Source organism: Lissotriton helveticus, chromosome 11 (assembly GCF_964261635.1).
Source record: "Lissotriton helveticus chromosome 11, aLisHel1.1, whole genome shotgun sequence".
Taxonomy (NCBI): domain Eukaryota; kingdom Metazoa; phylum Chordata; class Amphibia; order Caudata; family Salamandridae; genus Lissotriton; species Lissotriton helveticus.
This window is the reverse complement of record NC_136072.1, coordinates 988,118,054-988,145,787: the sequence shown is the minus strand read 5'-3', so window position 1 is coordinate 988,145,787 and position 27,734 is coordinate 988,118,054. Positions and strand designations below refer to the sequence as shown.

The window sequence follows — 27,734 nt, the reverse complement described above, 5'->3', positions numbered from 1 at the left end:
AAAAGAAACCCACAGGAAGTCTAATAGGGATCTCCTCGTGGGGCAATTCCAGGATGCAAAGAAATACACCTCAGCCAAACTACAGGAGGGGGGGTACGTCCAGGCGTAATCCCATTGGTGTGCCAATGAAACCCTAGATAATAAATAATGTCTGGTAATAAAGACTGGCCATTAATGTTCTGAAGCAGTCAGTTCACAGTGCTCTGAAGGTTGTGGCAATGCGGTTGCAGCAAGACCCAGAGCGGCATATCTCCCACGTTCCCTGGTTGGGGCATAGGATCCTCTAAGCAAGTCCTCTAGTAAGCATTCCGCTCCGACAGTGGCGACAGCGAGCGCTCGGCGAGCATGTTGCGCCCCTCCTGGCAGAGGAACGACTGGCGCTTTTAAGTAATCTTCCACCTGCTGTGGATTGGTGAAAAAGTATTGCTTCCCTCAATGAGTGACTCGAAGGTGTGCTGGGTAGATCATTGCATAGTCTATTTGGGCCTGTTGCAACTTCCTCTTCGCTAGTATGAAATTCTGCCTGGCCTCCTGCACCGCCATTGTGAAGTCCGGATAGACTGCAATATTATTTCCTTCAAATGTGAGTTGTTTCTTCTGCTTGGCCATCCAGAGGGCAGTATCGCGGTCACAATAACTAAGCATTCTAGTGACGCAGGGTCAGGGCACGGCACCAGGAGGACGAGGCCCCAGCGAACGATGTGCCCTCTCGACCACCAGTTGTATTGAAAAGGCCTGAGCACCAAAGATGGCCTTGAACATTCGTTCCACATAGTCCTCCATTCGTCCAGTGTTCACACTCTTCCGTACCTCCAAAATGCGTAATTTTTTTTGTCGTGAGCGCACTTCTAAATCTTAGTTTTTGGCAGCGATTAGTTTTAAGAGGCACCCCACGTGTAATTGTTGTTCCTTCCTACCAGCTGACGTGTCCTTGAGTTCAGAGATTCTGTGCTCTGCTTCTTGTATGCTGTTATCGTGTTTCTTCAGCCTCTGAGCAAGAATGTCGATATGTATACATAGAGTTCATTTTAGCCTCTATTGATGTCAGGCTCTATTTCATAGTCATCGGGAGGGATTTCATTTTGTCTCCTGCGGATTGCTGGGTGTTAGGGAGTTGCTCGGCCATCTCGATTTCTGCATCCTTGGACTGCGGGGTTCGAAGGGAAGTGTTGACTGCTTACCCCCAGTTCTGCCCATAGGAGGCCCCTCTGCGTCGTGGTGTAGGCAGTAGATGCCTTAGTCAACAATCACAGTACTTGATGAAAGGCTCCCTCTCAGGGGCGAGCGAGGTCGCCGGTCCCGCCTCAGCAAGGAGCAGGAGCAGGGTCCTTTCTTCTTGCCTTCCAAGGGCTCTGTCCCCTATTTGAATGCGGTGAGAGCCGCCCTGCTAAAGGTCCAATCTACGTCTCGGATCGGGTTCAATTTGGTGCAGCCTCGGTCCCCATCCACCACTATTAACAATATGAGTCCTGGGGGAGCGGGCCCCTCCCATGCTGTGTCCACAGGCTTTCTCTGTTCTAGGCTAAGTGTCCTCCGATGCGTCACGGCTTCTCAGGGTCGCTTGGCCCAAGCGAGTCTCACCTCACTCCCTGATGGAGATCCTGCGGTAGCAGTGCAGCAGCTGACCAACACCACCGCCTCCACCCTCGCGTTAGCACCTCATGTATGGGGAGCAGCCTTAATATCTACGTAGGCAGCGCCTCTCCAGATCGTCTCTTGGGTAAGTTCTTGCTATTTGGGGGAGGGTAGGGGGGACCGGGCTATGATTCAGGTGTTCCTAGCCGGCCCCCGGCTCATAAAGCAGCTCAGTGGTCTCGCTAGTGATCATTTATTGGGTATTAGGCAGTATATTGATGATTAATTGGCCCAGGCGCCTCAGCTCTTTGTGGCCATGTTGCGTGTGTGCCCTCTAGCGCCCCCAAGGCCTTGCATTTTTATGTCTCCCAGATGAGTGACCCAGGCCAGTGAGGAGGCATCTGTAACAACAGTGGCTTAAGGCTGCAGAGTACTAAAAATATGCCCCACTGAGGTTGGAGAGCACATCTACGATTGGAGATCCAGAAGAAAGTAGTCACAAAACTGTAAATGAGCAGAGAGGCTCCCCTTATGCTGGGGCCACTATTGTCTCAGACACAACTGATGGGCTCTAATATGCCATTTGGTGAGTGGTACCAACAAGATGACAATGCCACCACACCCCAAAAGGCAGAGGACTTGAAGAACAGGACTCCTAGCAATCAAAGTCATATCCTGAATTTCTACAATCGTCTGAAGAGGAGAAAAAGCCTTTACCCATGTTGTGTCCAACACCTCACCTATGGCGGTCAGTCTCGGAGTGTGGAGAATGTGGGACTACTGGGCACTAATGGAGAGGTCCAAGCTGTACAGGAGGGTCATGGTGTGCCTATGTTCTATGACTAATACAGATGACCCATGGAAATATCTAGACTCCTGGCATGTTGGACATCCCCCACCAAGACCATCACTTTGGTGAACACTAGGGAGAAGCTGTTAGACCAAATGCTAGTTTTGAGACTCTGTGGTAAACTGTGTAATGTCCGTGGGCGGGGTAGAACAGCAGATGGAAGATTCAAGAGCTACTGGTCCAAAATGAGTCAAAGACTTGAATCTTTCTTGGAAGACGAGTAATAAGGGTAGTACATTTCTGTGCCCCTCCCTTTCAAAGAAAATTCTTCTATGGCACCTTTGTTCAGAACTAGAGTCACCACCTCCAAAATCTGCACACGCGCTGGAATGCCCTTTCTGACAGAAAGAGAGTAAACAGTGGGAAGAATAGAAAGAGTTCAAGCAATCCATCCATCGCTTTTGTATTTTGGTTTGTGAAATCCTCTAAGTGTAACGGGTATGCCCAGACGTGAACATATGCTCACTGTGCCATCCGACACAAGGTGCACCCTAAAGATAAGGCCCAAATACTCTAAAACCAGTCTGGGGTCGAGAGATTTGACAGAGATGGGTGGACTCAGGGATGAGTCCTTAAACGTCTCTACACTGACCAATCAGATGACAAGGAAAGTTTTAGGGATAGATATGCACAATCAGCACTTTAATTCTGTAATTTCTCAGAATGCTTACTTTTCTAGTGTTTGGATCAAGTGACTGTTCGCCTACTTTGTACACTAGCCTTTCCGGCATTCCGGAGGTTACACTGTGCATTGATTATTGCATGCTTGTTTATGGAAACCTTTTTGCATTTTACATGTATGATGGAAGTGAATTGTTTTATGAAATATTTAAATTCAAATTAGTTGGCAATCATTCTATGTAATATTTCATGTGCCTGCATTTTTACATCTATTGCCATGAATTTTGCAGACCTGGTACTGATTTTTTGTAAATTTTTATGGATCTTGATGAAATGATATTTGTTTTCTTATTTGTTGTGTGCTCTGCCCCCCCCCTTATGTTATAAATGCAAAAGCTACTAATAAAATAGAAAAAGAAAAAAAAAACTATCTGGGGTTTCTTGTGTTCCGTTCAGAGGGAACATGGCCTAGCATTCGTGCAGGGCTGTTCCCATAGGTGCGAGACCAAAAATGATTTGAATATAGATGGTTCCTGTCTGGGGTGGCATGTTACACAAAAAAGATAATGGACTGGATTGTGGCCGACAGTAATTAATAGTTGCTCAGTTTATTTAAAGCAATTCACCCGTCATTTTTTATTTCTGTGGACAGGAAGGGTAGGGCGTAGCCCGTGTGGGTAAGCCCAGGCTATTGGATATTTGTCATGAGTGTTTATAAAAGGGTAATAAAGTGGGAAGCGCTTCCTCCCATTGATGTTAGTGGTAAAGGGGGAGGAGTCAAAGACATTTTAGATGGCAGATCCATCAGAAGACGTGGGAGACTGGAACTACTGCTGCTGCTTGTGATGTTAGCATACCATATGCCCTCCTCTTCCTCAAAAGAAGGTAAAGCTCATAGTGGGTCAATACAGGCTAGGAAGACTGGTTCTGCCAGAGGGTTGTTTTACGGAGAAACCACAGAAGTGTCAGTACTGTGAGTCCAACTACTTCAATAAAAGTCAGAAAACAGTCCATAACACACCGATTCCAAAAATGTGCCAGAGACAAGCCTGCGCGCCACTGAATCCATCAATGCTATCTAGACATCATCTACTAATAGGGTTGAGCAGATCTATGCGTGTCTTTGCAAGGTAATCAACATGCCTATGGTCTGAGCAATTTTGAGGATGTGGTCCAGGCCGTACTTCAGATTTGTTTGGAGGTGTCCAAACCATTTGTTAGCAGGTCACAAGGGAGATTGACAATGGCCATCCAAGCAATTTCCCACAAGGCGTGGCAGTATATGGTAAGGGGATATGCAGCATTTGTAGCATACAAGGCTAGTCTGCCTGAAGCAAATACTTTTCTGTACATAGAGTCAAGCTTTTAAACACGTGAGCAAGAGGAGTGGTGTGGAAAGTATTCGCTTTTAGCTGGCAGGAGTGCAAACTCTCCAGTGACAGGTGTGTGGACAAGAACCTAGGTGCAGGCCTTTGGCGCTGTACAATTTGTCTTTGGACCTAAAGTGATTTGTTGATTGCCAGCTATGGTTCTAGAGCCCCCAAGGATGACTTCAAGAATTTCAGTCAATAAGTTGAACCTTGCTTTACCACTGCACAAGGGTCAGAGCTTCTATTGCTTTCTGTACCACAGAAGTATATGAACATGCATTCCTGAGGGATAAAGAATGTCTCCTCCTTAAGACAACCTACATTTTGTAGATCTAGGAGAAGGCCATAATTTGAAATGTAAGGAGGGCGAAGGAAGTCCGCTTTAGAATTGTCTTCCTCCATGTGCCCATAGTCTCTATCGGGCATATCCAGGGCTTTGGAATTTTCTCTGAAGAGTTCTTCAAATCAGGCAATTGGGAGGAGCTATGAAAAGGTGCATCCTGAAAGTAGGTTTGAATCTCTGACTTTGTTACACAGATAATTTCTGAAGACTTCAAAGAAGGAAGGGGTGCTGAAAATGTCTCAGAGAGTGGCACTGAAGATGTCATCATAGGTGATACTGGGGCACGACCACTGGTGCTCGACAACTGGTGCCTTAGGAGGCATGAACATCTTAAGAACTAGCACCAAGGTCGAAGTCTGGTGAGGTGCAGGGTATGGAGGAGTCTGGTCAGGGATGCTGAAATCTCCAAATCTGCAGGATCAACCCCACTCCTGAGGACTGGCCAAAAGGTTGTGGAACTGTCCTGAAAATGTCCAACATATCTTATCAGAAGACCTGGGAGGAGTCATGAACTTCAGCTTTATTGTCTTCAGAACAGGAATTAGCTCAGATGGCACTACCACGGAGCTGTTTCCTCTAGACAGAAGTGAACTGTTTTCTTGTGGGGGATCCTTTGGAAGACTGCATCTTGTACAAATACTGAGCTAAAGTTGAGAAAAGGAGTGATTAAGAGGTGTTCTTGCATTCCCCGGCCAAAAATAGCTTGACTTCCTACTCTCTAATGGCCTTCGGGTGCAGAGATAGCAGGAGTCGCAGTCTGAACCGAAACACCATGTACGTAGGTTGCTTGAATCAGATAAGGACATCCTCTTGCACAGCTGACAAGGTTTAAACCCAAAAACGTTAAGAGATGACGTATAACCTGGTCACTATCAAATTCATGGAGGTATTTTGATGGTAAAACCACCAGAATGGATCCAAGCTGATTAGGTTAAGAAAAACAGGAACTAACACCAGTCACTGCCATATACAGCCTGTTGTCACACCTGGGGTGGAAGGAGCTGCGAAAGTAGGATTTTTGCCTCACCCAGCAGCCTTACAGCAATATTAGCGGGGAAACGTTTGCCAGATCCAGCCTGGTGCCTGGAGGACATCCGTATGGTGAGAAATCTGCAAGCATACGTACCCATCAGAAATCTCAACAATGCTTAATCTAGTTTAGAGAGTCACAAATGGCTGCACTGTTCTGAATTCATATGCTCCACTATCTCTCTTTATTCTGCAATTTCGATTAAAGACTGTCACGGTCATAGGGTGGATGAACCCCAGTGCAACATTATGGTTGAAAGATGTGATGGAATGGGCAATAGCCCCCACCCACCCCAACAAAAAAAACACACAAAATTGTCCAGGAAGGGTGATAAGGAGGTTGAAAATTCAGAAATATGGTCGGAGGTGACAAATGAGTTTGCAAAATCAACTGATTTTGGAAGATATTTCTGAGCAGGCGTGATGCCAGAGGATACGCCACTGGACAATGGAAACTGGAAGGGTACATACTGTAACTCGGTACAGGAGAAAAAGGCTGTTCACCATTGAAAGGGGGATGAGGCAACATGTGGTGCATAATGCTGCGGTAAAAATTCATGTGATGTCATGAATGTTTGTGTCCTGGATCTACGGTCAAGATGCCACTAAGATGTTTTGCGTATGAAAAAGGAGGGTTTCTATGCTGCGATTTTCTTGGCTTTGCACACCCGATTGGATGACAAATGTTGAAGTATTATAAAAATTATATTTAATAAATACTGTTACACTCCTTTCCTTTATAAGGCTTTTAAAAATAAAATTTCAACTGGAGTGGGTTATTTCCCGTGATTAAGGCTTCAGTAGTACATGATGGCAACACAGCAAAGTCCTATAATATTCATTCCTATCCTATTCACCCAATCAGGAACACCAAAGTGTTGCACCTATTGCAGATGATCGATACTAGTGTGCTTATGAAAGGGCCACTTATGTCCAAGTTTTTGCTGTTTTAATATATTGATTTTGCACTGAAGGGTTTAGGCAGAGATGCCCCTTGTTCTGTGGTTTGGCTTGAGATCTGAGACAGCTATAAGTGATGAATATTTGTACTACTGCTGCTGTGAACAAGGCAAGTTGCGCAATCATTCTTATAAAATAAATTAAGGATATTCCACTGCATTCCTATTCTGTGTGTTTGACCTAGCTAATTTTCTCCGTCAGAGGCTAAGAAAGGTGCAGCCTATCACCCCAACACAACAGATGTGGCTGTAGGAAATAGTGCCTTTTGCAAAGGATGCTGCTTTACTCAAATGTGACAGTGTGGTTAATTGGGAGTTGCCCAAGTTAACTTGGAAAATAATAAGATTTAAAGAGTGCCTTAGGGGAAGTTATACACAGCTGGTTTGCAGTCCATTTTATGCCTGAAATTTGACTATTACGATTAACTCCAAATTAAAATGTTATCAAAAAACAGTTTCTCAACCTAGGCCTTAGTTAAACACATAATGGGTCTATCTCTCCAGCCGAGTGGAGCTTGTTTTGGGAATCAGTAGTCTCTAACAAAATTACTCCCTCTTTATCCAGAACAAAATAGTGGCTCCTATATTTAACATTCTGGACTCCCTCTCGCCTTCACAAGATGTCTTAGCGTGGATTCAATGCGTTAGTACTGTAATATTGCTACTAGTGATCTCCCTCGCTTGCTTTTTTTTTTTTACTGTAGCTCTGTTTCTCACTTCTGGGACCGTTTTTTTAATTTCATACATTCCCTCTTCTGGATCCGCCTGGAACTGGACTTTCTCTCACTCATTCATGACTCCTTGACCCACAAGACACATAACAATAGCCTCCTGGAAGACATATTACTGTCGGCAGCATATAAATCTGTTCTCGCTAACTGGAAAAACAGCCGCCACCTCTTTCAAGTCCTGGTTGAACTGGATCGCTCACTTAAGTGAGGGGTGATAATATTACTCTACAAAACTTCCCCTGGAGGCCACAGTACAGAACTGTGTGAATGACACTAGATCACTATTTTGCCAGTACCAAACCGCATGAACCCCTAAACACACCATGTAGTGGTCTCATGGTTACTACGTTCCATGAAAATCCAACTGTGACCTGACTCTGATGAGATGGATTCCTAACCTACTCTGGTGGATCGCCACCAAATGCATGGACCCGAGTGATATCCTAAGGCAACTTGGTGCACCTCATCAAACCAAAATTCGAGACTCACTTCTGATTAATCTGGTCAGACAACCAGATGACAAGCCCACTCGACACAGAGAAGTTCATACTGTACCCGGCACTGACATTACACGTATCGCTAAGACTTGGTATTGGAGACTGGGAGATGCTAACTGCAATGAAATTAAGCTAGCCCCTTGCAGATCACCAGGTATAAGACTGAATAGTGAGATAACAGTGGGCCAAATACAGGACTCTTCTGCGTCTTAGTTACCAGGACATGATCAATCGTCCTTAGTTTCTATAAAATATGCAGTTGTTGAAGTGAAGCTGGCAGTTTGTGTTGGACTTGGAGAGTTATTTCAATGACAACCCATTTTCCTCTGTGTACTGTGTTTGAGTTTTAATTCAGGTAAATTCACAGAAATCTATTCTAAAATATGTTCATACATGATTTAATTAAACCACTCTTTTACACACAACTTTACTTACTTTTGGGAACAGCGCTGCCATTTCAGTTACAGCCACATGTATTCTTTCTGAACATGGTATGTAACTGCAAGGAATAAGAATATAAGTATTATTTTTCTCATGTAAACACATGAATATTGCAAAGGTAGCTACATTAATTCCTGTTAGTCCAGAAACACGCCATGCACAATAGGGACACATCACTTATCATAATAGATTGTAAGTGCATAAGTCTGTGCAGATGATGCAAGGAAAGCGGATAGAATTTCCGTTTTCTGTTATTTTGGTGCAATGATTAATATACTGGAACATGCATAGAAGACACGCATTGTGCATCCTATTTATTTTTGTTTATGGTACAGACAACAAATAGGTTAAATAGACCTTCACAACAGTCAATATAGATATGCAGCAATTATCCTTCTACCCTCAAATTCCTAAGCTGTCGCAACCCTACAGTAGGGTAAGATTTTTAAAAATGTGCACATTTCAAATAAAGTTCTACTCAACAGTTTTTGGCCATATGTTAATCCAGAAATAAAAATCCCAGAATTATCTGATCATTTTTTCCAATGTAACAGCTAAGAGTTTTTTTTTTTTTATAAACTCTTGTCTTTTACAGAACACACTTCAAAAACATTATACACACAGCCAAGGTGTTCTGATGTAGATTCAGTGTAATAGCTGAAAGTTAAAATAAATAAAAAAATCTTTAAGTTTTCGTTGAATGAACAGCAATGTCATAGCAGTGTGCACCATAAACAACACATTTCCCCAGCATAAGGAACCAGCAAAGCATAGACTGACAATCCTTGACTCACTCCCCCCAATCCCGATTCAAAAGCAGTAGCATCTCTGATAGGACTACAGGTCCTGCTCCGAAGAAGAGGCCGTTCGCTCGTGCTATTGAGATGAGCTGGAGGAGTCTAGGTGTTTTTGCTAATCAGAAATTTCCTTCCTTCGGGGACACCCACTACTACCTCCTTCCCTTCAACCAATCTATCCAGCAAGCCAGCCCATGTCTGCAAGTCCTCCTGCACATTCTCATCCGGTCTATACAGTTTAATAAACTTCTTTCTCTTCGGCTAAGGTCCATTCCTTAACATCGCTGTACCATAAGGTGACCAGGGGGCTCTTGCGACTTATTCAGCAAATCGCAACCCTTCTGCAACCAGCGCTGGATTAAAGTATTTATAATGTATCTTTTTCTATTTCTCTTAGATTTCTCCCAGGATATCTTGCAGCGGGCCAGGCTCCAATGGGATGCCAGTTACCGTTGCCAATGTAGCAAGGATAGACTCCCAGGCCAGTAACGCCGCACAGGGAAGCAATCCCAACCACTGTGTAGGAATGGGTGCCCGCTCTGCCAGGCACCTAGGACAAGCGGGACTCCGCACTGTATAAACCTTACTTAGGATCACGGAAGTAAGATATATGCAATGTCAAAAATTGAATTGAAGGAGCTGAAATGTTGCCTTCCTTGGAACTGCTTGCACCTGTTCACACACACCAAGTCCCACATCTTGTCTGTGAACTGCACCACTATATCAGACATTCAGGCCGACCTCACTCCTAACTCTTTGTGGGGATCATCACCCTTTAAGGCTCTGTACATGTGTATTATGGTGTGTTGCGAGGTGCCCAGTTGCCAGATAGCATCCAAGGTTCGCGAGCGGGAGGGGGCCTGCCTAAAACAAATCCAAATCTGTTAAAGCTCTCCCTTCTTAATGCCGAGGCGAAAATCCTCGCAAAATTACTGGCTACAAGACTGATGGCCCATCTTCCACAACTGATACACCTGGATCAATCCGGCTTCATGCCCAATAGAAGCACAGCTCTTAACCTCAGGCGAGCACACAGGATTTTGGCACGGGCCCCGCTAATATTGGAACCGACGGTGATCCTTTCCCTCGACGCCAGGATGGCGTTAGATATGGTGGAATGGGGACATCTCTTCGCCGTCCTGTCCCATATGAGATTTGGACCTAAATTTATCGCATGGGTACGCCTCCTATACATCAACCCAGTGGCGCAGGTCACGGCTTAGGCCACTTATCCCACACATTTCGACTAGCGAGAGGTACCCGTCAGGGTTGCCCCTTGTCACCCCTGTTGTTTGCCCTGGTTCTGGAACCATTGGCGACGTTAATTAGAACGACTCCATTGTTGAAGGGCATTGATTGGACAGAGGGGAGGGAAGACCGGATATCACTCTATGCGGACGACATGTTGGTTTACCTGTCGGACCCAGATAGAAGCATACCAGCACTCTTTGCGATTTGTGATGCCTACGGGAGAACATCGGGCTACACCTTAAACTGGTCAAAATCAGTGCTTTACACCCTGAAAGGCCCAGAGCCCTCCCTCGCGGAAGACTGCCCTTTGGTACGCGCCTCGGGTTTCTTTAAATACCTAGGCATATATGTCACAGACAATCCAGCGGAATTGTTTGAAAAAAACTTGAAACCCCCCCTGGAGCGTCTGTGCAGGGATGTGAAGTATTGGGTGTCTCTGCCACTGACACTCCTTGGCAGAGCAGCACTCTACAAAATGATGGCACTCCCGCGATTTTTGTACGCACTTGAAAACACGCCCTACCCGGTATCACAAAGATATTTTCAACAAGTCACAGCACTGGTCTCTAATCTATTGTGGGACAACCGCCCAGCACGCATTGCACACGTCAAGCTCAACCAGAGCTGGTATGAGGGCGGGGTCGCACTGCCCAACCTGCAGATGTATTATTGGGCGGCGCATTTTAAAACTATTAACCAGTGGCTTCACGCGCCCCAAGACGACCCAGCCTATTGGGCTGACAGAGCACAATTGGGCACAGATGGCATACTCACGGCCCTCTATGACAGAACCAAAGCGACTAGATTGATTGGCCCCACGAAACATACAGCCAGCCTGTGGCATATAGCCCAGGCGAAACTGGGTTGGAAAGATAAGATCACTAAGTTCACCACGCTCTGGGACACTAAAGCATTGGGACGACTGAGACATAGCAAAGGGTTCGCACAATGGGACAGTATCGGTATCTCCACAGTAGGGGACCTGTGGGACAAGGGGACGGTACTCCCATTCTCACTACTCCAGCAACAGTACGACCTAGGGCCGAACGAAATCTACCGATATGTGCAGATCAGACACGCACTGCTACAGGTCATACCGCCAGACACTGAAATCCCGGAATCTTCCCCACTAGAAGACAGACTACTTACTGACTTTATGCAGCATAGAGCAACTTCCCTCACCTATTGTAAATTAATTAATAACCTACCAACCCCCACATTAAAATTAAGAGAGAAATGGATAGAGGAGGTGGGAGACATGGACGATAATGAATGGACTGAGGCGCTGGCATCCCCTAGAGAGGTGGGAATCTCAACAAAGTTCGGATTAGTTCAACTCAAGATCCTACATAGGATATACTACACTCGAACCTTGCTGCACAAGCTACACAGGGCACCACATCCCTATTGTCTTCGGGGCTGCGGGGAGGAGGGGACACTGCTACATACCCTCTGGGAATGCTCCTTAATAACTGAATACTGGAGGCAAGTAATGCGAACTATTTCACAGACGCTTGAAGACTCGCTGGTACCAGAGCCACGTAAATACATTTTAAACATATGGGAGCCTAATGACTTATCCAGATATGGTCAACTGTGGGGGACGTTGGGCATCATGGTGGCAAAGAGGGATATAGCACAAAAATGGGGCGTAGCAGAAGTACCAACAGTGACGATGTGGTCCAGACACATGGACATGCTTATGGTTACGTAGCATACAGTATATGTCAACAGAGCCAGCCCGCGTAAATGGAACAAAGTGTGGACGCCTTGGAATGTGTATAGGGGTAACATATGTGAGCCATTACCGGAGGATGATGTCTCCAGCTCTGACGAAGAGAGTTAGGACAAGGGTGAAACATAAGACAAAATTAAGGGGTAGCAGACTTGCAAAACATGGGGAAAGCAGTGGCGCGCATGCTGATGTCTAAAACACTAGGGAATAGGAGGGTCTGTATATGTGTATCTTACTACTGCGACTGTCTTGAAGGAGAACACTGTGTATGTTCATCATTTAATACAGAAACTGTACGTTGTTTCAAGTTTTAGAAAAAAAAGTAAAAACCCTAGACCTATAACTTATTCAGAACACGAAATGACTGAGTTGTATACACGTTACTTTACTGCGCCGCCGGACCCCATGGTTGTCGGCTGAAGGGCGGTGTTATACCGAAAGTGTTGAACAGAAATCGAGTATATAACGGCCGGCCCCTGGGTTGTAGCCTCAAGCTGTGTAATCTCAGAAATGTAAAATAAAGGTCTTAAAAAAAATAAAATCTGTTAAAGCTGAAAGTTAACACTTAATAGCTGCCAACTTACTCCCTCCTTGCATTTGTTTTACATATTTCTAGTAGAAGACAGGCATACGGTACTTACTTTAAGTGAAAACAATAACATGGATGCTCTACGTAAAGGTCACCGTTACACCTAATAAAACTGTTCTCTCACTACTCCCTGAAATTAAGTCAACAAAAACGAATAGGTATTTGGCTGTATTATAGCATGGCATAGGAAATAAAGCGGCCATAACATTTTCAATTTCACGTTTGAAATAGTGACGCCTACATGCCTCAGCATAACGTTAGTCTTAAACCGTACATCTTTTGAGTATCCTGGGAACCATGACTGAGACAGGAACCATCTTGGGTATCCCAATGAGCAGGAATTAACGTTCTGTGGTACTAATCCACGTGTGTTCCTCTGAGTATTAAATCGACAGCTAATGAAAATGACCTCAATAAAATGATCTAATAATCAGAAAACATTAGCAGTATCAACTAAGTAGCTTTATCTTGTTGATTCCCAATTACGTAGAAATAAATTGAATCAGTTGTGAGGTGAATATTGTGAGGTTAATAAAGTATACCAGCAGGCAAGATTTGGAACAAACAGGCAGCAACAAAGTTCATTGCCAAATTAAGTCTCAACCCTCGATCAGACTTTAGAAAAGCATTATAATTAACTTATGTTTTTCAACTGACATAAATGCATTCATGGCCTTGACTGGAGAATCGACAATGCCCTTAGATAAGGGAGATAATTTAAATATATTGTGATAGGACGTGCAAAACAGAGTCTGGGAGAGAGGTGTGCCTGCGAGCAGGGGCTGGAAGCTGTTGTTGGTTGTTTTTCTTACTGATGTTAGTTGGGACTGACTGGTCATTGGCCATTCTACGAAGACAATGTCTGAAACAGTGAAGATGTCTTCAAAAATAAGTTAAAGAAAGGACATTTTTTCGAGGCGCAACACCCTTCCCCGATGGGAGTTCCAAGGTAGGCCTAGGAGAATTGCTGGTGGCCACATCCTTAGATGCAGTTATCAGTACCTACTGCCACTATGCATCTATCCTTAATCACGAGTAGTAAAAAAAAACTACAGCAGGCTCTGCACAACTTGCTGGCCAATATACCACTTCATCCCGGTTTCATATCACAGTCCTCTTCCAAAAGGGTGGCTTGCCTGCAGACATACTGAACTTTCTTGTATTTAAATAGTTCCACCATGAGAGAGTCAGATTGGGCCACCTTCTAATAGAAAGCCTTTTTTGTCGCTTGGTTGTTCCTGATCTTCTTCAGTCCCCGGGCCAGCATAGGCAGAAAGGCATTCAGGAGTGCCGGGTTCCACTCTAGCCTTAATGCGTCTCATTTGGAACTTCAATGTTTGGATATTTTGACATTACATGTTCAACAGGGGTGAAATAATCCAAAGAGGGCTTTCCAGAATACAGGAATTGTCCCATGCCACCTCATGATGAAAACCACCATTTGTGATCTATCAGTTGTCAGAGGCTGAGCTCATCCACCCTTGTTTTTACTAATACTACCAGGTACTCCCTGCTTTTAGCAGCTACACGTAACCCGATATTCGCCGAAAATTGGAGACAACTGCTGGTAACATTTTGAGACTGGTGGGTGTGAAAGTACTGGGAGACCTATTCCCTAGTGGAACTTTCATGTCTCTTCAAGACTTTAGGGCAAATGGGGCTGGCAATCCCATGGCCTTGCTGCATTTTGAATCTTTATACTTTATTGTTTAAGTTAATAAAAACCATAACAATATCCTAAATATGAGATTAAGTTAATTAACCAGCATTTAAATGATTTAAAAGACAATTTAATATCACATAAAACAGACAAAAATAGAAAGTATCGTAAAAATTGTCAGCAATATTGTGGCTGTATTACCATAGAGTGCGTTCCAATGCCAAGGCTGCTTTTATAGCGTTCCTAGACTTCCTAAAGAATTTCTACTTTTAAACAAATATAAACAAACAACGAACATTTAAAAATGTATCTCTTTTTAGGTCTCGCCTACGCAGCGCACATGCGCTACATAGGAGAGAGACCTAATGCCATCGGCACAGCTTGGGGGCAAAAATGTGCAAGCGTTGCAATGGCAACGCATGCGCGTCTCGCGATTTCCTTGCGGGAGCGTGCGGTGCCATATGGTCACACGCTCCGGCAAGGGAATCATGCAGGCCCCCCTCCCCTGCTGCCGCGTGTTGACAGTATATTGCTAGCAGCACTCAGCTCTCCATACTTTGTGCACATCTCCCGGCGTAGAGGCAGTTCTCCCTTTGGCATGCCAGTGCTCTCCATACTTTGTGCACATCTCCCAGCGTATACGCAGCTCTCATTTTGGCATGCTCAGCATGCGTTTGTGCGAAATTCCGCCAGCGTCCAAGAGGATTATTACTTATGTCTTCAGACAATATTGTGACAGGCCGCGGTGGACCCGCACATCTTCGTGCTCAGGGCATTCTGTACCGTGGAGGAAGAAAGAACGTATTCTGCTGACCCCGCCAGTCCGGCTCCTGGGCTCAAAGGCCTTCTCGCCGTGAGACAGATTTTATGTCATTTTTTCATATTTTTTTATTACTAGCACATTGTTACCAAAGCCCGTTATCGCTTGAGGCAGCCAGATCACGGGGATTCAGGACGACATAAAAAAAATGATTACAAGAATTTACAAAGCCAGTGGCATTTACGTTTGTATAGTGGAAACGGTGGCTGAAAATTAACTAACGCATTCATTCACAAGAGGTGTAGGTTCGCTGGTCAGACCCGCAATTTCTAATGCTTCCCCATTATGAATTGGGACAGTCTCAGCTGGGCGATGGACATCTGACATCAAATTGCTTCTGTGCTGCAGCTGAGTGTAGCTTCTGCTCTGTGCGGGGTGGGGCTCGGTTAAGAGGGACTCTGGTGGGTCAACGAATGGGAAGCCTTATCCCTAGCTTTAAGAAATAACGCGCTTGCTCCCTCTTTACCTTTTCCCAAATTAATTACCGCTCACAAGACTTTAGTCAATTGCGATAAGAAATAGCCGACCAAAACAGTCCTCATCTCACCATTTTTCTCACGCAGACGGCTAGAAAATACCATTGCCTAGCTTTTAAATGGGCGCAGATGTGTAACACATTGAATGCGAGCTTCCCAACTCAACATGGCCAAACGGTTGTGCCTGAAGGCTGTGACGACATTAGCAATTTCCCCCCACAAGAAGGTTAATTTGTTGGGTTACAGACACCAAGTTTTCTGCATGTTGTCGCCTGGTGATGCGTAGTTAGCTGCAGAGGACAAAATAATATTACTCTAATACGAACGCTGCCTGGAGTTACGAATAGATGTGTACTTGAATAGTTAGACCACCGGAAAGCTGACGGTCGTCCTCACCTAAGATGGATGACTTGTTGCGTCAGGCTGAGGTGCCAGGACAGCTTCGAAACTTTCCCACCCAACATGGTAGGCCACTCGCATCTGCAGCGGTGCAGAGTTACAGAGACAGCCTGCGATGCTCTTCTCACTGGTCCTGTAAGGGGACTAAGAGCACCCTGCACCTCCTGGGGTAGCCTATGGGAAAACCACGGCTGAAGGTACCATGATGGCTGTGTGTCTGGGAGCAGCAGGAAACCGCTTGCAGCGCTGAGCGGTGTGAGCCTGGCGCCTACTTCTGACAGGTTGAACAGCTCTCCATCTTCACTCTGCCCGCCTCATCTTTATCCTCCCACGAGTCTCCACTGCTTCCCTGCTTCTAGACCCATGACAATCTCTGTCATTCCAAACAGTCTATTCGCACTTGCTTATTTTCTACCCTTATCTCTGTTCCGTTCTCATCGATTTCCTGTCATTTCACTAACATCATCATTTCATCCACTCTTACACTTATATTTATTTGTGGTTACTTTGTAAATATGTAGACTTAGATAACGTTTTCATGTTAATAGAAATAAAGGTAATTCTTAAGTGCTACTTCAGTAGGGTATTTGGACGGAAAATAAAACTATGAGCTTTTTAACAAATCTATGAATATGGTACTCAAGCCTTTTATGGCAGTTTATGAATACTAAAAACCAAATACTGACAGGTGCTAGTAGAGAGCAATTTTTGTTGTTCGCATTTTCAGTACAGGACGGTCTTGCTTCGGATCACTGTCAGGCTATCTTAATTGGCGTATCTGTTGCCTCACTAAAGATGGCAACCCACTGACTGCTCTCTCATCATATTTCATGTAGCTGTCAGTGGTGCACGCAGTGCTCTCTGGTATTGAAGCCTGCCCTCCTCTGCTCCCCTTATCCTGTCTTCTATAAAAAGACAAGCATGGGCATAGCCAATAGGTCTCGCTTTTGGGACCTTATAAGTATTTAGTTATGCAGCACAATATCTTTGGTGCAACAACATCAACTGTTGCATGGGTAAACACTTATAAGGTCCCAAAAGCGAGACCTATTGGCTATGCCAATGCTTGTTTTATTTGGCGCTCATGGTGATCAGGACTTACCCGTCCCTGGGGACTAGAGATGGATGGGAAGATGACTTAAACAGATCGATACCTGATAAATCTTGGGCTTTTGGGCTTACTGCTGTGCCCAAGTCCAACATGTACTATTCAACTACAGAAACAAGGTAATTCCGTTTAAAATTCTACACCAATACTATTACTCCTCAGACCACAGATGATTTTACCCCACATGCTGTAGGAGATGTACTAAGATAAATGTGGATTTCCTACACAAGGAATCGTCCTGCTCGAGGGTATATGACTATTGGGATGAAGGGTTCAGGACACTGCAGATTATGTTGGGTGTACCTTTTTAATCTGATCCATTGATGGTACTGCAAATAAAGTTAGACAATGTATTAGTATGGCCCTTCTATTAGCTAATAGAACAGGTTGCCATGCTGTGAATGAGTAAAAAGGGTAGAAGGCCTTCAACGTTCTGGAGGATGGCAAACAAGTCGAACAGATTTATGTGAAGCAGGATTTCTGCCGGACACCAGAATACTTTAATCTTCACTTCTCCCTTCCTATGGTTCCTCTTCTATTTGGACTTCAACTAATCAGATAACTTTGACAATGAATAACACCTTTGACACGATCGGCCTCGAGAGCTGGACCACGGCCTTGGGAGTGAGAGTGGACCCGAGCCTCAAGTTGGAGGGGGACTTATGCAAGGTTTGCAACTTCTTTCGATGTACCGATATATTCAGCTTCACTTCATGGTGCCTGTTCAGGTGCACAAGGGTGCAAGCATCACACGACTTGAAGCCGCGACCCCTGCCCAGACACCAAAGAAATCCCTTGTGGGGGTCCGTCACTGACATCTGTTTATGACAGTCACAACATAGTTTAAATCCTGTAGTTTTAGGTGGGGATTTCGTCCCCTTGCACAAAAGAGTTTGATTTGAAAACTCATCAATACTGATGAAAAAAGGAGTGGAACTCCGGATGTACATTTGAAGGCACTGAGAGAAAGGAAAAGAAGTTGACGCACAAAGGGTGGTGCGTATATGAGGCACTGCTCCGTCACTTCTGGGGCGGAATTAAACAAAACAAAGCTGTAGTGCATTATTTAGCAGGGCGTGGGAGCACCACTATAATATTTACAGATTTTGTCTGTGGCCTGGGGAATATTCGAAAGATGAGGAATCTTCAGAAATTATTATAAAACTCCAAGATGGCAACATCCTAAGAACGCCAGGTCTTTCTCAAATGAAGAAAATGGAAGAAGCTACTAAGAAAAAAATGTGGCAATGACTGTCCCTCTATATGGCTATCATGCATTGAGAAGTCAACAGTTCGAGAAGTAGGTATCTCAAAAGGTACAGACCCCCCCCCCCCCCAAAAAAGCAGGCCCTACAGAAGGCGGAAAATAAAGTGTGGGGAGGTCAAAGAGTCCAAACTCTTGACAAGTGCAGGTCAAGTGGCAAAAGGACCACCGCTGACCAATTTTACAAGAACAGAAGTAAAATGTCTATCTTCAGGCTATAGCGGTGTTGCTGCATCTTGTTGAGCTCAATGGAAACCAGACAATGATTATTACAGCAATCCAAAGGCTGAAACCTCATACACAAAGGATAGGAAGGAACAGACAGAAAATATACTTATTGAAAGAGTGCAGACAGAATGAGTGGCAAGATCCCCCCACAACAATGGAGATGCACCAGCACCTATTGCCAAACTCACAAGGCTAGTGTGTGACCAAATAACATTCAAGGACAGAAAGCAGACAGCATTAGCCAAACACAACTAAAGAATAGCTCAAAAACCCCAGAAGGTGCACAATAGAGTCACAAAAAAAATCTAAAGTAGCACAGCCTTGTTGACAGCAAGATGAAAATCACCAATGTAATGAGAAAGATGACAAGAGGAAAGGAACCTAGAAAGCCTTCCGTGGGTAACCACCGCAGCAGTCAACAAATACATTCACAGGAGACTGGACTCCCTTTAAAAGTAAAAGGCCAAAATATGGCCAGAGCACATGAACGAAGGGTGCAGCTACTAAAGATCTGCACCAGCAGTCTTCACACCAAGTCAAAGAAGATGGACATCATCTGAAATGAGGAGCCACCTAGCAGACGACCTTGCTACACACACACAAAACACCTTGGACCACGCCCTATTTTTGTTTTCAAACAACACATGGCAGAAGAATAATCAAATAATCGTCAAAGCGAAAGCCACGGATGCAACCAAGTGTCAGCCAAGAATCAACAAAACTAACTGCCACGGAAATATGCCCCACAGGCCCCAGAGGAGAGTTTTGCCTCATACAGCCAAAGCATAACTGGAACTTAGAAATCTCTTCTGATCTGGATAGGGACCTTGGAGGAAGACAAGCAATAAGGGAAGAAAAGAATCTACCTGAATGTGCAGCCACCGGTGGCTCTATCAAAGGGGATATCGCCTATAAGGCTGCATGCAAAATAAACTCCAGGACCTCAGCAATATTACATGGGACCGCACTAAAAGAAACGTCTTTTAAAGGGAGACCACCCAAGTTTGACCACATACTTTGAGTTAATATCAGCGACATCATGAAAATCAAAGGCAAACCTCCACAGGCACTAAATAGAAAATTGACCTCCACACCCTCAATTAAAAATTGCATCTGGTACAAGATTTTTGAAGGAAGGTCCAAGAGAGTCCACCGCCTCCGTACCCTATGTGGGTATGCAGGATGAGATTTTAAGTCAACTGTAGCCTCCAGTGTTTGGCTAGAAATCAAAATGGTTCCTAAAGCTAGAGCCCCAGATAGTGATTTTGAGAACTGTGCTATAATGTGATGCAGAGTATGACTTTACAAGCAGCAAGCCTGGGACTAATATCAACACTCAATGTTAGCAGGCATGGGGTAGGAGGTTCTGGGCGCTTAGGAGGGGTGGCATTAGGCACCACAGTGAGAGGGGTCAGCCCCAGGGTGTGTAAAAGCCAGAAATAGGTCCTGCAGCACCAGATAAGGACCTGGACACTAGTGCAAGCCTGTGCCTAATAAGGAAGGTGACGAATCCAATAAAATTACCTTGTCAGAGTTTAAGGACAAAAGCCCTGTAATACTGAAAGCAGCACTTAGCTATGGTGAAATCCGAAGTTCAGATCAGTTTATAAGGACGAAGGAAGGACGACCTGCGTGAAGAATCACTTTAGCTTGCCCCACTCCAAATTGGATCTTGAGCGGGCTCTGAGGAGGCATCAGACTAAATGAATATTGAACATTGAACTCAAAACGGGACACATGTCAAAGCAATGGGATCTCAATATATGCAGCTTCATGACGTCACAGCTAGTGAGGGGCTTGAACATGGACGCAGCAAAGGTGCCATCTGCTGGCACAGGAGAGCTATATGAAACTTTTCAGGATCCAGTCTTGGAGATTCAAAAAGTGAGAAATCTGCAGATAGAAGTATCCATCACAACTTTAATTTGAAGCTATGACAGCAAGATAGACTCAGCTATCCATTCACAACTCTTAAAACAGAAAGCAGAGCATGATATTGTTTCTCTGATGTTAGAACTTGCCTGGTTTTGTTAAACAAACTTTAAAATTCTCTTACTCATCCTTGATCAGTGATACATTAAACTTAAATTAGTATTTTTATGGAAAATAGTGCAAGCACCGGAAACAAAAAAAATACCTTTCTTACCATACAAACTTCACTTTGCGCAAAACATATATACATTAAAAGGCACTTTATGTAATTTTCAAAGTGCAAACTGAACACACTCATTCAAATTGTATAGGAAAAGAAAGAAGGGCACATGATCAGGGGCATTTAGGCTATACATGAAAAGTTTCTAAAAGGCTACCAACAAAAATTAGACATGTTCTCATTTTAAATGATATTTAGATAAGCTAAAATAAGCTATGATCTAAGTACCGAATCCACATTATATGCATTCTATTATAACTGAGGTTGCACACAATGGAAATAGTTATTGATGGTGATGAACAAGTTACTTACCTTCGGTAATAATATATCTGTAAGAGACATATGTAGTTCTAGATTTCTTACCTCAGAATTACCCCCAGGCGTCAGACTGGATCCGGAGAATTTTTCTGTAGCAGTACCCCAGTGCGTCAGTAGGAGGCGTCGGTTGACTCCGCGTCTGTCGTCGGCATTGTGGCCGCTGGGACGACGTCGCAGTGTCTACTTAGACACCGCCCCTGTGCGTTGACGTCATTTCCGAAACGCCTTTCCACGCCAGAATCGCAGAGTTATGCAAACACTGACCACTGGTGCACGTAACTAGGGCCCTAGATGGGATCCCTCGAAGTCAGTTTGCAGAACGGGAAGGATGTATGGGGCGGTAAGGAATCTATATCTCCATATGTCTCTTACAAATATATTGTTACCAAAGGTAAGCAACTTGTTCATCTGAAAGAGACTGTAGTTCTAGATTCCTTACCTTAGAATAGATACCCCAGTAATACCAACCCCGGTGGTGGGTCTGCGAACTAAGTTCACACCAGAAAGTCCTGGAGAACAGCACGGCCAAAGAAGCTGCCTCTCCGGACTTGGCTGTCCAGGCAGTAATGTTTAGTGAACGTGTGCAGAGATGCACACGTGGCTGCCTGGTAGATATCAACCAGCGGAACTCCACATTCCAAAGCAGTAGTGGCTGCCTTCGCCCTGGTGGAGTGGGCGCGCAGTCCTATTGGAGATTGCTTTTTGCCAAAGAATAACAGATCTTGATGCATAGGACAACCCATCGAGAGATGGTACTTTTGTGCACGTCCCAACCTTTCTTGGCACCCACATAACCCACGAAGAGTTGATCGTCCACCCGGAATTCTTTAGTGTGGTCAAGGTAGAAGGACAGTGTAGATTTTGGGTACAGAGTGCGTGGGAGGTAAAAGGTGGGCAATGTGATGGTCTGACCTATGTGGAAAGAGGTAACCACTTTGGGCAGAAAAGAGGGCCTAGTGTGAAGGACTGCTTTTTCAGGATGAACAGTAGGAAAGGAAGGCTTGGAAGACAGAGACTGAAGCTCACTCACCCTGCAGCAGAGGTGATGGGAAGCAGGAAAGCAGTCTTTAAAGAAAGAAGATAAAGAGGACAATTATGTAGTGGTTTAAAGGGAGCACACAAGATAAGTAAGGACAAGATTTAAGTCCCACTGGAGCATTACTTAAGGAGAAGGAGGAAAAAGATGAGTAATGCCTTTCAGAAATCTGTTTATGCAGGAGGACATGAGGCCCAGCAGCCTCAGAGTCATTCTCACAGAAATCCGGGATAGCAGCTGATGCACAAGTTACTACTTGTGTAACGATATATCTGTAAGAGATATTAGTTAGTGATAGATTCCTTACCTTAGAACTTCCCCAGGCGTCAGACTGGATCCGGAACATTTTCGTTAGCAGTACCTCTGTGCGTCAGTAGGTGGTGTTGTTCGGCTCCACTCCATCGCTGGCGTAGTAAGCACCGACATGACGTCACAGAGCCTACTTAGGCACCACCCATGCGCGCTGACGTCAGTTCTGAACACAACTTGCCAAGCCAGGAACGCAGAGCCATGCAAGAAACTGACCACTGGTGCCAAGAAACTAGGGGGCCCGAAAGGGATGTCCTTAACCCTAGAATCAGTTCTACCAGTAACCAATGACTCTTACAGATATATTGTTATACAAGTAGTAACTTGTGCATCTGAAAGAGACACGTTAGTGATAGATTCATTACCTTAGAATAGAAACCCTACCAATACCAACCCCAGTGGTGGGTCTGCAAACAGGATTACACAAGAAAGTCACGGAGAACAGAATGGCCAAAGAAGCCGTCTCTCCGGACTTGACTGTCAAGGCAGTAATGATTGGTAAACGTGTGCAGGGAGACCCACGTGGCCGCCTGACAAATGTCCTGCTTTAAAACGTTTTAATAATTTTCTTCAGTGCTATAAAATAAAACAATCTCTGAGCTGCAACCATTTCTCACATTTCACAGCTAATGTTAGCAAGGCTAGAACTTTGTCTCTTGATGTACACAGTTCAAGCAGGAACAAATAACAAAGTGAAAGTTTAACTGAACATGAAAGTTCTAGTGTTCGAAAAGTTTGCATTCATGACCTGGTTGAAGTTACTGACTAAAGGTGCACATACTTTTTATTTTTGGCATCCAGAACTATATGGAGTGCCTTTTTTCCTTAACTTAAACTGAAGCTTGCACACAACACAGTGGCTTTAATCGTTAATACAAAACAGAGTTCAACCACAAACAAAATTTATCAATGGCATTTTAGTGATGACATGTATTAATATTGACAAATTATCACCATGCTGCTTGAAAAAACCTTTCAGGACAATACATTAAAAAGAAAACCATGTTTTCTGTTAATTTCATTTAGATCTCTGTCCCTTACATTTTAATTGCTATTTTATCATAGAAAAGTAACTGCAATGTATTAAATAAAATCATTCCACAAGATGCTTAACTTTCATGTATAATACTAAATGGTCCCTGTTTTGTTCATGCACCAGAACCAAAAAGGTGAAGAAACAAAAGAAAAACAAACAAAATAGAAAGGGCACTGTGCCTGGAAGGCAGGGACAGAGGCCAGAATACCAAGATGTTGGGTCAGGCTGCTGAAGGGTCAGTGGCTGCAACGGAGCTTTCTCAGCCCAGGGAAACAGTGTACTGAAACAACCGAGGCTGTGCCTGAGCCTGCGCATGCTTTCACGCTCAAAAGGTCTAGACAGAGAAGTCGATGGACAAAAACAGTAACAGAGAAACCAAAATGAGAGGGAAAAAAAGAATGAAATGAGCACAAGTGACTAAACACTGCATTTTAGACTATAAGAAGAACAAGTTATTTACATTTGGTTATACTCTTTTTAGAGGATAATTGATCGAACTGCAGATTCCTCACCTTGTTATTATGCCCAGGCACCAGACTGGTTTCTGGAAACTCTGTAATATTTTTTGTGTGCCAGTAAGAGGCGTTGTGCGTGAGGACATCAGTTACTCTATCGTTTTTAAGGCGCTGCAAGGGATTGGGCCTAAACCTCTGCAGAGCTAATTTGGCTTGTATGTTCCCACCCGTAGTCTTCGCTGCTCCTCGGCCAACCTGGTAAAAGCACCCAGGATTAAAAGAGCAAAATCGGGGAAGAGCTTTCAGCCAAGCGGCTTTGAAATGGTATTCCTACTGATTTGAGACAGATGCAGGACCTGCTGATGTTCGGGAAGAAAATAAAAACCTGGCTATTTCCCAGAGCATACGTTTTTTGCATGCAGCTTGGTTTTTCTTCAGCACTGTGGTGGCAGTGCGCATGTATCTCAGTGCCAGGATGCCCGTAGGGTTACAGTGCGCTTTACAAGTATGGAAAACAATACAATTACTCAAAGACATTATCCGTGCCATCAAACAAAGAGTGTGACTGAAAACTGATACATCAAGAGTATGTAAAATCTAACTTGGGACCTGATTGTTTCAGAAGAATCCCAGTTTACAGAACTTAGAGGAAGGTGGATGGCGAAGAATCTGCGGTAAGCTTTAGTATCCACTAGACACAGTGTTAGCTGAGGCAAGTAACTTGTTCTTCGGAGACATACTTGTAACCACAGATTCCTCACCTTGTTGTCAATAAAAATGCTGTGTCCCAGGGGTTGTAAGAAATGGACTTCACACCACGAAGTCCTGCAGGACACAGCTACAAAAGGATCCTCCACAAGGGTCTGAGAACATATACAGTAGGGCCTGCAGAATGTATGGATAGATACACAGCAGGGTGTTTTTTCAGATGTCCAAATCAGGAACACCTTGAGTCAGGCCCATGGTAGAAACCATCTACCCACTGAAATGGGCCCGACGGACCTCATGAGAATCCTTCTTGGACAACATGAAGCACAGTTTTATACAAAGGACAACTGGATGTTAACTTGGTCTGATTTGTACTGCCTTCTTTTCTTCACACCAACTAATCAGATGCCGTTGATCCTCCACTTGGTACTCCTTAGTCCTATTCTAGTAGAAACTAAAGGCCTGCTTAGGATCTAATCAGTATAGCCTCTCCTCCTCCTCTGAGGAATGTGGAGGGGAGAAGAACGCAGGAATTGTGACAGACTGGCCCACTTGAAAGTGAGGCGCAACTTCCAGAAGAAAGGATGAATGCAACCTAAGCACTCATTTATTAGGGAAAAAGGGTGGTATACAAAGGTTAGACAAATAGCGCCAACAGCTCACATAGACAACATGCAAAAATGAATGCAATGAGGAGTACAATCTTTAGTCTCACAAGTCTCAGGGTGCCACTATGAAGAGGTTGAAAGGAGCACACATCAAGTATGTTAGAACTAATTTGGAGTCCTAGTGCAGCGTAATGATGGGGCCAGGGAGAATCATGTGCTAAAGTACTTTTAAGAAAAGAATCAGAGTAGCTGATCTGAACAAAGAGGGTTGAATAAGCAAATGAAAAAAGGTCAAAATGCATCATCAGTAGCCTTTACTCATGCCCACACCAAAACCTTGCTGAGCAAATCACAAAACAACCACAAGAATATAAGACAATTTAGTCTTCAGCGGATCAATCTAGACTTTAGAGGGCTTCCCCTTGCACCAGGAAACAATTTAGATCAACGTCCAGAAAAATTGCCTCTATGGATGATTGGCAAGGAGCTAAAACACCACCCACCACCTGTGACGCAAGACTGAATTGTCTCGGAGGCGTGGCTTAACAAAATGGCCGGCTAGACGTGTTTCTGCCCAGCTCCTGCCCCACGTTCCTGAAAATCCTTCATAATCCTGGCAATTCTCAATTTTAAATCGGCGTACCGAAGGTGCAAGACCCCCCCCTGACCCCAGAGCGATTGAAGCGGGCGAGGACGGCCGCCGACACCTGCGTGAGTCGCGGTGGCCTGAAACCCCTGTATGCCCAGCAAATGGCGGCCGCCGCGCGATAGACAGTGGCGGCCGGCCGCAACACAGCCACAGACTCGGCGGACGGGAGGCGCCCCCAGCGGAGGGGGGAGAGGAGGTGGACAGCCCGCCAGCGGGAGGCGTCTGGCCGGAACGCCGGTGAGCAACGCCCGGGGACCTAGTGACTGCAGTCATAGGGGCAGACCCCGACGTCAGGCCGAGGCGGAGCGGACTGCATGTCTGGCGGCAGCCCCCTACGAAAGGACGGGGCGGAGCGGCGTGTGCGAATCGCCGCCAACTCCCGCGAGTGGCCGGAGTGGGGCGGCCTGCTCGTTCTACCGTGGCCCCCCCGGGGGCTGAACTGAACACCTGGAGCCCGGGCGCCCGCCGGGTCTGATCGGCCGGGAGCCGCGGACCTTGATGTGCGCCCCTGAGGGCAGAGCGGCCTGCAGGGATTGCCGCGGCTCTCTGCGAGGGGCCGGAGCGTAGTGAACCACATAGCCTGCAATAGCGCCTAAAGGCAGCTGGGGAACCAGACGCCCCGGACCTGGTGGGGCGATTTGGTGGCCGAGGACACACACTGGATCTGGGGTGACTGTAGGCCCCTCCTGCGACAACAGCGGCAGGCGCTCGCGGTGGACGCCCCCCCCTCCTGGCTGACGGAGACGAGGTAGGCCACAATCCTGGAACAGTCGTTTGGGGTGGCTGGAGAGGACGGGGAAGGCTGGCGTGTGAGTCGCGCTGATTTCAACGTGCAGGCGCGAACGGGACTGGATGACTAAGGCCTGTAGACTCCTGGGACATCGTGGGGCCGGTCGGGCCTAGAGCTAGAGCCACCGAGGTTGGTCTGAAACCGAGAGGGGAGCGAAGCTCTGTACGGGAGGAGTCTCTTAGGGGATCGCCGGCGGATAACACTTGGATGTCACCCCTACTATGGGAAAGGACAGGCCGACGAGGGGAGCCCAGACAAACAAGATCGTACAATATACGGTCCCGGGCCCGGTTGTAACGGAGCGCCCCGGGACGGACAGGAGAATGGAGGCCCACCCGGACGCGGCGGCCCGAGACAAAGCCGATATCCTGGCAGCGATCCGTGACTCCAGAGTGGCGCTAGAATCCAAGATGGACAGCATGGCCATGGACATTAACCATCTGCGCCTTGATCTCAGAAAGGTGGCGGACAGGGTCACCACTACGGAAGGGGATCTGAACGTCTTGCAGACCGAGGTCCAGCAGCTAAAGAGAACGATTGCCGCACTCCAAGACCATACAGCTCGGTTGGAGGATCGGGCAGAAGATGCGGAAGGACGGTCCCGGAGGAACAATCTCCGCTTCCTAGGATTTCCGGAGCGCGCGGAGGAGGCATCGGCGGATCTGTTCCTCGAAGACTGAATTGGCAAGGCCCTCCCAAATTTGCAACTGTCTAAACTGTTCGCCATTGAGAGGGCCCATAGGTCCCTGGGACCGCCGCCGAAACCGGGATCTCCACCCAGGGCCATAATAGCCCGGTTCTTCAACTTTAGGGACCGAGACATGATTTTGCAGCACATCCGTAGAACCTGTCCACCTAGGTATGACAACTGTGATATTCACATATTCCCAGACTACACCAGGAAGGTGCAGGACCTCCGGAACGACTTCC

General features: G+C 45.5%; 1 protein-coding gene across 3 annotated transcripts in view; it reads right to left on the bottom strand.

Annotated features, from left to right (window-relative positions):
- Nucleotides 1-27,734, bottom strand: part of GIT2 (GIT ArfGAP 2) — a 692,535-nt gene that overhangs the window by 59,119 nt on the left and 605,682 nt on the right. For all 3 annotated transcript variants that reach the window (XM_078667341.1, XM_078667342.1, XM_078667343.1), the window contains one exon: nt 8,411-8,474. In XM_078667341.1, coding sequence (XP_078523467.1) covers nt 8,411-8,474 — 64 coding nt within the window. The remainder of the gene's footprint in view (nt 1-8,410; nt 8,475-27,734) is intronic.